This window comes from Suricata suricatta, chromosome 3 (genome assembly GCF_006229205.1).
Source record: "Suricata suricatta isolate VVHF042 chromosome 3, meerkat_22Aug2017_6uvM2_HiC, whole genome shotgun sequence".
Classification (NCBI taxonomy): domain Eukaryota; kingdom Metazoa; phylum Chordata; class Mammalia; order Carnivora; family Herpestidae; genus Suricata; species Suricata suricatta.
In genome coordinates, this window is record NC_043702.1 from 1,168,558 (window position 1) to 1,178,592 (window position 10,035).

At 64.7% G+C, this 10,035-nt stretch overlaps 1 protein-coding gene across 1 annotated transcript; it reads left to right on the plus strand.

Annotated features, from left to right (window-relative positions):
* The first annotated feature begins 6,424 nt into the window (after positions 1–6,424).
* OTOS (otospiralin) lies at positions 6,425–8,974 on the plus strand. The gene is made up of 6 exons (XM_029932884.1): positions 6,425–6,457; positions 6,560–6,599; positions 7,554–7,617; positions 7,844–7,945; positions 8,058–8,084; positions 8,742–8,974. Exons 4-6 carry the CDS (start codon positions 7,888–7,890, stop codon positions 8,924–8,926), a joined length of 270 nt encoding a protein of 89 aa, XP_029788744.1. The 5' UTR covers positions 6,425–6,457; positions 6,560–6,599; positions 7,554–7,617; positions 7,844–7,887; the 3' UTR covers positions 8,927–8,974.
* The last annotated feature ends 1,061 nt before the right edge of the window (positions 8,975–10,035 follow it).

Below are 10,035 nucleotides of genomic sequence, written 5' to 3' on the forward strand. Positions count from 1 at the left end.
GCTGGCCCACTGCACCCCGCGAGCTGGGCTGAGATCCCGCCGGGAGGCAGGCCCAACCCAGGTCCCCAACCGGAGAAGGGCTGGAAGGAAGCCGAGGGCTGTCTCCTGGTGGGAGGAGGCGTCCAGGGAGCGGGGCTTGGTGAGCTCGGGTTTGCGCGGGCCTCCCGGAGTGGCAGGGGGACAGCGGGGCACAGCGTCATCCTGCGGGGCCTCTCACCCTCCTTGTTTCTTGTTTACGAAGCAGGACCCGTGTGTGGGGCCCCGGAGCCTGGGGGACACAGGCCGCCCCCCTCCCTCCGAGGTCCTGGGTCCCAGGACGCAGGGGCCCTGGCGCGCCCCGTGCACGCCCCCCGCGAGCCTCACGTGCTGCCTCCCAGACCACACCTGCCAGCCTTTCCTTTCCCGGGGGCGGGGCTGGTCCAGGGAGCCTGGGGGTGAGAGGCCGCGGGCCCCGAGTCCTCTCTGGGTGCAGAAACACAGACCCGCCCGAGGAAAGAGGGGTCTGTGCCCTTGGGTGGGCTTCCTGCGCCAGAAACAGAGGCACCGGCACAGGGCGGCCTCAGGCATAGGCACGTCCTGCCCTGACTCGGGGGCGGCCTGGCGGGTGCGGAAGGCGGGTACGGACGATGGGGCACCAGCTGTGCGTCAGACCCGCTCACGCCCCTCGCTGCTCCCGCACGGGCCCCCCAGCAGGGCCAGCTTGCTGAGATCCACGTGCAAAACCCAGGACACCACCGTCACCTGGCCAGCCTGTGGTCAGGCGTCACTGTCCCCTCCAGGCCTGTCCCCTGCACAACCGCCGGGCCTGCTCCCTCCACCCCAGAGTCCCTGTGGCCCCCCACTGTCCCCACAGCTTCTATAGTCCACCGTCCCCACCATCCCCACTGTCCCCACCGTCCCCCACTGTCCCCACTGCCCCCACAGCCCCATCCCCTACCAGGCCCAGGAGAATTGGGACACACTCCCACGGGCCAAGAACAGACCCCCCCCCACCCCCAGCCCCTCCTGCTGGACATCTGGGCTGAGGGGGCCTGGGTTTCCAGGAAGTGGGTGCTGCCGGCTGACACAGAGCCAGAGCGGATGCTCTAGTGGGCCCCCGGGATCACGTGGGCATCGGGGATGCTTGGAGGACTGCTCGTGCAGGTGCCCCTCCCTCGTGCCCGGTGCTGCCGGAACCCGTGCTTACTGCCAGCTTGCAGACTCAGACTCTGGACGGAAGGGCTGGCGTCAGGCCCAGAACCCGGAAGAACACCACTGTGGCATTTTCTCCCAGGATCCGCTGCCAGGCTGCCACCCCCTGCCCGTGCCCACGTCTGGATGGGGGCCTGTGTGCCCGCCTGGCTCTCACAGTCTGCGGCCAGGCAGACCCAGAATGCATAGCTGGACCACTTTAAACTCGAGCAGCATCCTGCTGCGGCAGCAGCGGGGCAGAGCCCCTGGGCCAGGGTGGACCTCCAGCCTGCGCCCTGGGCCCTCAGCACACGCGGGGGTGGGTGCCAGTCCCCAGGGTGGGCCCTAGGGTGCTGTCTGGGCAGGCCCCCCGGAGGCTCCAGGCCCTGCAACCCCTGCCCTGGGAAGACCCGCCACCTCCGGGAGCACATCCGCAATGGGGAAGTGGGGTGGGCAGGCCAGCCTTCTGACCGGGACCTGAAAGGGGATGGATGTGCACATGGTTCAGGGTGTGTGACGGCCCGGGGGAGGGGGAGTCTGACCCTCCTGCAGGGGCCATCCCCCTCCCCGGCCTCCACTTTGCTGTGGTCTCCGGCACGTCCCTGATTTGGAAAGCCTCAGTCCCCTCCCCCAGACAGTGCAGCGGGGAGGGGAGCTCCGAACCCACCAGGAGCAAGGATGTGGGTGGGCAGTCCCTGAGGGGGCCGGGCACAGAGCACCCACCCAGAGAGGTTTGCTGTGAGGACGAAGCAGGCTCCAGGCACGGGATCGTCCGAGTAAGCGTCTCCCTGTTCATTGCACAACAAGGGGAGGAATGTGCACTGGGCTCATGCCTTCCGGTTCGCGGGGCACCGTGGTCGGCCTTCCTCGAGAGTGTAGACCAGGTCTGGCTCCGTGTCCTGGGGGGACACCTGAGGCACGAGGACTGAGGAGTACGTGGTCCTGGGGCGGCTCCAAGCCCCTCACTCCTGCCCCACAGACGCAGCGTCGGCCACAGGACGAGCTCCAGGCCTCAGCCAGCCCTGGATGCCCGCTGGGCCCCTGGGTCAGGGGACTCAGCCCCAGGGGCCGGCCCCCAGCCAGCGGAGACAGAGGACATGCCGTGGTCTGCCTTTCCCCGCCAGGCCTCCCTCGGGCTCCCTGCCCCTGCCCCCGCGCAGAGCACCCCTGCGCACCACGCTCATGCACGCACACACTGAGCTGGCATGGATTAGGTCTTGGGGTGCTGGGGCATGACCCTTGCAAGCTCTCAGCACCCTGGAGGGAGAAGGATGGATGGGGAGCCCCAGGTTCTGCATCTCCAAATATTCTCCCAGGCGGGACTGGGACCCCCAACCCGGTCTCTCTCCTTCCCTCCAGCCAGGACCACAGGGCGGGATTCTCACACCACCATGGTGCTGAGGCCTTGGGCGGCCCTCCTGGGGAGTCCTTCCAGAAGGAAGACTCTGGTGGGGGCTTTGGGGGCCCGGGGGTGCCGAGCATCCAGAGTGGGCAGGTCCTGGGACCTGGGCACCTGCGGCAACTCGCCTCTAAGGCCAGTGCTCCCCTGTCCCAAATCCTGGCCCCATCCTGGCCCCAAGCCTGGCGGGGGTGGGGGCCTCTGCTAGCCATGTTGCACCCCACCTCTCCAGCCGCATCGAGTTCTCTCTGAGCGGCCCCACCGGGCTGGCTGTGGAGACACTGGGTGTGCTGAGCCAGGAGCCTCGCTGACCCGGGGAGATCAGCCCACCTGCCCGTCGGGGCCAGGACCAGACCCTGCAGCTCCAGGAGGAAGGGTCCTGGGAAAGACATGCTCCCCCGCCAGGCCTGGAGCCCCCTCCCCGCAGCCCGTGCCCCCCTCCCCGCAGCCCGTGCCCCCTCTCCCCTAGCCCATGCCCCTTCCCCGCAGCCCGTGCCCCCTCCCCCCAGCCTGGCCGGGAGCAGCATATGTGGGATCACCAGACTCAGCAATAACAATATAGTTTTCCCAGTTAGATTAGAATTTCAAATAATCAATGAATACGTTTCAGCATTGAGTCCTGTATTTTACGAGTCCGCCCTAGAATCCTGATGGGCCCCACTGCCTGGCCTCAGGCCACCGCAGGCCAAGGTGTCCCGGCCTCAGGGGAAGCCCTCTCACGGACCAAACTGGGACCCGATCAGAAGTTCTCACAAATCAGCTAAAGGAAAAGATGAGTTTTACAAAGAATCGTGTGGACCTTACACGTTTCAGCTTTCAAATCTAACCGGCCCCGTCTGGGCCCATCCATCCTCTGGTCCCTGCGCCTTCCTGCGGCTGCGAGGATTCCAGCGGCGACGGCGCCCCCTGGCGCCCACTGCCGGGATGTGCCGGCCAAGATTTCAGGTGCGGGTTTTCCCAGAGGCGGGAGCTGAAGGCAGGTCCCAGGGGCTTGTGAGGGTTTGGGTCCAATCTCAGCATCGCCCAGGTCACAACTAACGGGGCAGTAATTTCCGGCAGTGTCCACCTTGAGTGGGCCTTTCCAAGGCAAATTTGTTTTCATCCACAAAACTCTTCATGTTCATTAGATTCTGTGATATTTAATCCTTTTCTCAAAACGACATGTACAGTCAGAAACTGTGGATCTGGGGACAAATCAGGTGAGTGTGAGAGGGTCCCCTCATCTTGCAGGTGCAGAGGGGCTGATGCTTCCCGAGGGGACAGGACCGGCCAGCGGGTTTTGCGGATGGAGAGCGGCACCCACAGCCAGGCGCTGGCCTGGATGCTCAGGCCACAGGTGAGAGAGTGGCCTGCAGGACGTGGCCCTGATGCTCACTGGGTGGCCCAGGAGGGGCCCTGACCCGCCGTGTGTTCAGCCCATCAGCACTGTCACCAAGCCCCACCCACGGGGCACCGGGAGCGGTCCAGGCCTGAGCCACTCGGGAACGCTCAAGCAGCCAGCAGCTCAGAAAGTGGCCGGAACCCGTGGCCAAGCAGGAGGGCAATGTCACTCCTGGGGCCGAGGACACGGGCAGAGTGACTGGCTGTGTGCCGGGGGTCGTGGGGGCTCCAGAGGGGGCAAGGATCCAGGGCTCGGGGAAGGCTGGACGGAGGCCCAGGGCTGATGCAGCAGGAAGGCCGGCCGGCTGGTTGGAAGGGACCCAGGGAGCCGGCCTGCAGCTGGAGCTCAGGTTTCCAGCCTGGAGTGGATGAGCAGTGTGGATGTTTCCAGAAGCAAATGGAGGCCATGGATGGGGGCTGAGCCGGAGGTGGCTGTGGGAAGGGTCGGAGAAGAGGCCCGTCCGGGAGGCACGCCCAGGGGAGGCACCTATGGCTTTAGGACTTAATAGCGAACAGGGCTCTGGCTTGTGTTGGGATGGCTGGAAAGGCCTTGAGCCCTGGAGTCCCGCCACCCTCCCCGGAGATCTGAGGTGGGCTGGCCCTTGTTCTCCAGGGCCGAGGCCGGGGTGTCTGCGGCTCCCAGGGACCTCGGCGAGAGGCCACGCTTAGGGTTCCCCAGTCAGACGGCAGAGGGCGCCCCGAGACCTCTTACCAGGAGTGTCTGCCGTGTCGGCTTCACCGGGGTCATTTGGGTGGAGCCGCAGAGGACAGAAGGCTCCAGGCCAGCCACCGCCCCTCGAGGCTGGCGGAGCCCACCGCCCACCCCCGTGTCTCTGCGGAGTTGGCCTGGGGGCAGACCTTTGTCCACCAAGACCCGGCTCATGCAGCCAGGGCGGCTCCTTGCTACGGGTGGGGGCGCGGGCTTTGGAGGGAGAGAACCTCCAGGTGGGGCTAAGGAAGGTCTCTGTACAGGCCAGCCAGCCAGGGAGAGTGGCCTGAGGGCCGCAGGAAGACAGAAAAGGTGTGGGGGTGGGTGGCGGTGGCCACGTGGTTGTGGCAGACGCGGGCAGCGGGGAGCTCTTGGAGGCTGTGGGTACCGGTCTCTCCCTCTCACAGCAGCGCTGAGCTAAGGAAGAGATGTACGCGCACAGAGAAAACAAGTAGCCACCCATGCTCGTAGCTGTAGCACCCAGCGTCGTCACTGCTCGCTCCCTGTAGGGTTTCCAAGGCAGGCTTTTTATTAAACTAGGAAAATGGTCACAAAGAGACAGCACAGGAACGGTTCACTGGCCCTCACCTTCGGACGCGGAGCTGTCACTGATAAACGATGAGCCATCACCCTCGGGCGCGGAGAGGGATGGCAGCAGGTCCTTATGCCCTCCAGGCCCTGCCCAGCTCCGCAGGCCGCTGCCCGCCCCAGAGGTCCCGCCCCCACAGGTACGCAGGCCATGGGTGGGGGCTTCCTCAGCCCCCCGGGCTCCTAGCTCGGCAGTAAGCCTCCTGTCCCACAGCACGCCCGGGTCAGGGGGTAGAATGCTGGAACCCGGAGACATTCGCCCCCAGGGGGTCAGGTTCCGGATGGAATCTAGAGTCGGTTCTCTGGCCTGCCCATGGTGCTGTTCGTAGCGGTCCAGGGCGCCGCCGCCCACGGAGCCACAGGGCCCCAGGGAGCCTCAGACCGCGTAGTAGTGGGAGCAGGCAGGAAGGGCTGCGGGCGGCTGGCAGCTGCCAGCGGGCTGGAGAATGTGGGAAAGACAATGGTGAGCTCAGAGCTTAAAATTCCCAGCTGAGGGAGCAGATAAGGAACCCAGAATCTTCTGTGCTGTGCAGAAAGGGTGAGCAAGCAGGCCCCCTGCCCTCCTCGGGGACGCCGCCTGCCAGGGGCCCGCGGCCGGAACTCCGGGGAGAGTGCCCGGCACCCTCACGGATAAGAGGACCTCGCTGCCCCCTGACATCGGGGCAGCGTGGTTCATGCTGAGAACCCGCTTCCTCCCGGGCCTCCGGAATCGACACCAGGCCGAGGGGGCCCCGCGCCCAGACCCGGATAAAACCCCTGGGCGCTGCGTCTCTCACGGGCACCTGGTGGCAGCCTGAGTCCACGGGGAGGGGTCCTGGGAGCTCAGGCCTGGCCCCCCGACTTCCCCTGTGCATGTCCTACCATCTCCGTGCTGTGAATCCCAGCCGGGAGTGTGCGGAGTCCGGGGCGGGGGTGGGAATCACTCTTGGGGACCCTGACACGATTGCCCTAAAGGAATTATGTCTTTCAGGCAAGGAGTCCAGATTAATGAAAAGAAAACCCGAGGTCTAACCTGGTGGGTCTTATGCTCACAAGGGAAGTTGGGTTTCTGCTCTCTGAGGCCATCCTGTGCAGAGGGCAGCGCTTTGCTGGGCAGGAATGAGTGTCTCATCCCTTGTTAGGGACGTGTGGGGAGGCTGATGAAGCTGGAGGCCTGAGCCCCTAAATCCTGCCGAGACTCCCCCGCTGGGAGGCGCCCTTCTCCCAACCTGGTGGGTTAGGTCCCCCCTGTGCCTAAACAACTTGTAGTCCCCACTACCCAGCTGTCCTCTGCAAGAGGCTGATCCCACCCCCAACCGTGACTCTGTTTCCAGATCTGCGACCAGACCCCGAGGCTGAAATGTGACCCAGAAGGTGAGGCACAAAGCGTGCTCCGGGGGCTCTGCATACACCGTGTGTCGTCCGAAGCCTGGGAACACATACGGGGCAGGTCAGGGTGCAGGCGACCACAGTGCTGGCCTGGGCCCACTTGTCTGAGATTCTGGATTCGCGGGGTGACCAGGAGCCGTTCTAACCATTTGTGCAAAGCCCGCCTGTGCAGGAGGCTGAGACGCCAGACCGTGTGCTCCCCAGTCCAGGCGGTGCTCAAAGACTTGGGGACACAGGGTGTGTGTTGGCCGGGTCCATCATGAAGACAGATCTGTTCTCCACCAGCCAGACCGCATGCCAGGACCCCAGTCGTGTGGGTTCTGTGGGCGATGGAACCCTGTGGGCAGGGCCGCAAGGCATGGCTGCAGGCTGGAGGGGCAGCCCTGGGGTAATCGGAGCAGCCAGCCTGACCCACAGAGACCCTCGGAGTCGTCCGCGGTGTGCCTGCGGCCGGACGGCTGCCTTCCTGACGACAGACTTCCTCCTTGTGCCTGAGCAGGAAGGCCTGGTCTGCATGTGAAGTGGGGCTGGATGCCACATTTCCCGCAGGGACTGTGCTCAGCAGGTCCCGTCGTGGGGGGTGCTGATCCGAGGCTGCTCCCCAGAGCCCTGTCCTGCTGCCCAGCCCCCAGGGCCAGCTCTGCGATCGCCTTGTTCCTGTAAGGGGGGGGGGTCTCAGCCCCAGTGTCACACTGAGAAAGGCTTTCTCTCCCGGCGGAGAGGAAATTGCGTTCGAGTCCCGGTGTTGAATTCACTCCTAAAATCCCTAGTGCAGAGATGTTTTTCTCCGAATTTGATCTTTGGATCAGATTCCCCAAGTGGACTCCAGATCCCGCTGCCAGCAAGGTCACAGAAGCCCTCAGTGCCCTGGCCAGGGATGAAATATTCAGTTTGACGGCTCGGTGACGTCTGTCTCCTTGCCTCCTGCCTTTTATAAAGAGGAGCCTGCAGGCGGCCGCAGACGCCCCTCCGTGCGGCCCAGGCTGAGCACCAGGACGGCAAGGTAAGCTCCGGAGGGTCAGACGCCCGGTCGCCCCACCGTTCAGTGCTGGCCGGCTGGCAGGTGGGGCTCAGCCTCAGGGCCGCAGTCTGAAGCCACCGAAACTGAGACTGCTGTGAAAACACCAAGAGCCTGTGTTTTCCGGGGAGCTGCCCGGTTCAGGGGTGCTGGGAGGAAGGGGGGCCCCCACGGGAGGCTGGCCTCAGCCTCCGGGACCCCCGTGCTGCAGGGGGACCGGAGCCCCATCGTTGGTGGAAGACACGCCCGGGGAAGATGAAGGCCTGGCTGGTGCGAGGGGTGGCCCTCTGCCTCCTGCTGGGGCCTCTGGCTGGTGAGTCCCTGCCCGTCCCTCGTGCTGTCTCCCCGGCCACTCGGGCAGCTCGTGCACCGCGGGCCCTGCCCTAGGGGGCTCTGCGGGGTGACTGCTCTCTCTTCCTCCGCAGGGACCAAGCCGGTGCAGGAGGAGGGAGGTATGGTATTGTCCTCCTGGTCTTTTCTGGTGTGGGTTTGGGTGGGGCGGGGCCCGAGGAGGGAGCTGGGTAGGAGCTGGCTTCTGGTCCTGAGCAGAGGAAGCAGGAGCCCTTGGCACTCAAGGCCAACTTGTGCGGTCAGAGGGACCGGAGCCTTTTCCCTGGGCCCTGCCCTCCAGCCACCTGGGGTGGCACAGGGCAGGAGAGACCCTCCGAGCCCCCGTGGCTTGGCATCTCACCCCAGCCTGGACTCACCCCATGGTCCTCCCACCGAGTCCAACCCCACGGCAGCGGCATCTGGACTCCAGGGCTGGGGGCTGCAGTCCCCTCTGAAATCCCACTGGGATGCTCCCAGAACAGGAGCCAGATTTCCTGCCCCTCCCTCCTTCTCCTCCTCTCCCCTCTTCTCCTCTGCCTGAGCTGTTTCCCCCGAGACCATGAGTCCCGAGAGACTCAGGTCATCACCCAGATGGCAAGGTTCCGGGATGCTCCTGCGAAGGACCAGGGACAGCCCAGGTCCTGGCTCCCAGCTGGGAGGGTCCCTTCTCTGCATGGGGCCGCTGGGCACCAGCCACCTGCCAGAGGCATCTGTGGAGGGGCAGCCTCCAGTCAGGACGAGTGGGGACAGCCCCTGAGGCCGGTGGCTGTGTCTTCCAGACCCCTACGTCGAGCCACCGGCCATGCCCTACTGGCCTTTCTCCACCTCGGACTTCTGGGACTACGTGCAGTACTTCCAGACCCTGGGGGCCTACCCCCAGATCGAGGATCTGGCCCGCACCTTCTTCGCTCACTTCCCCCTGGGGACCACCCTGGGGTTCCATGTCCCCTATCAGCAGGACTGAGCCCCAGCCGGGATCCGCAGCTCAATAAACTCACTTCGGACGCACACATGCTGGTGGTTTTCTTTCAGGAAACAGCTCCAGTCAGGCCACGTTTGCTATCATTCGACAAATAAGCCACAGCTCTGTCTCAGGGCTCTGCTTGACTTGTCACCCTCACAGCTAAGCTCACAACGCCCTGGGAGGGGCTGCGGTCCGCAGGGTGCAGCGGGGAAGGGGTCTCATGGAGTGCAGGGGGGACAGTGCCCCTCGGAGGGGCTGCTGGTCCCCCAGAATGCAGGGGGAGCTGACGCAGACACAGCAGGGCACTGCCTGACTTACTGATGGGACGCAGATCCAGGCAGCCACCCCCCAAACACCCTGCCTGTGGCCACTGACCTGGGCAGCCGCCAGGACCCCCGTGGCACCCCTGGGCTGGGGCCCCGCCTGTCCCCCCTTTCCGCGGTGCACTCCTGAGAGCAGCTCACACCAGGGCAGCAGGGGCCTGGCCTCGGAGGAAGGGCCCTCAGGGTGCGGAAGTCGAGGTGGGGAAAGCCAGTAGGCCATGGCTGGTGACTCGGCGTTTGTATATCAAAGCGATTTTCCCATGAGGAATAGTGAGAACACAGATGACTTGTTTTGAAACCCAAAAATACTCATATAAAAATGATTATGATACTGTAGTATCATACAAAATAATAAAGAACATACAAACCGTAAGTTAACCTGCACGTCCCTTTGCAAACTTTCGTGGCTGGTGGGAGGGAGACCAGAGAGCCAGTCTGAACTTGGCTTCCATAAACTAACACCACAGTCCCCGTTCATATGACCGCCAGGCGTGAGGGTGGGTCTGAGCTCCCAGTGGGGACAGTCGGGCCTCAACCAAACACAGCCGACAGCGGACACGCTTGGCCGCGGGATTTCCGTGTCATGAACTAGCAGGCCGTTCCCCTGCGAGCGCCTTCATATTCCACTCGGAACGTCACGCTGTGAGCGGGGGCAAGACTGGCGGACAGCGGCCCAGGTCGCCTGTGTGCAGGCCCTGGGAAGGACCGCAGTCTGCGCGCCCTCGGGAAGACCGTGCGGCGTCCAGGCCGGAACCACGTCCTCAGGCAGCAGCTGCCGGGAACACG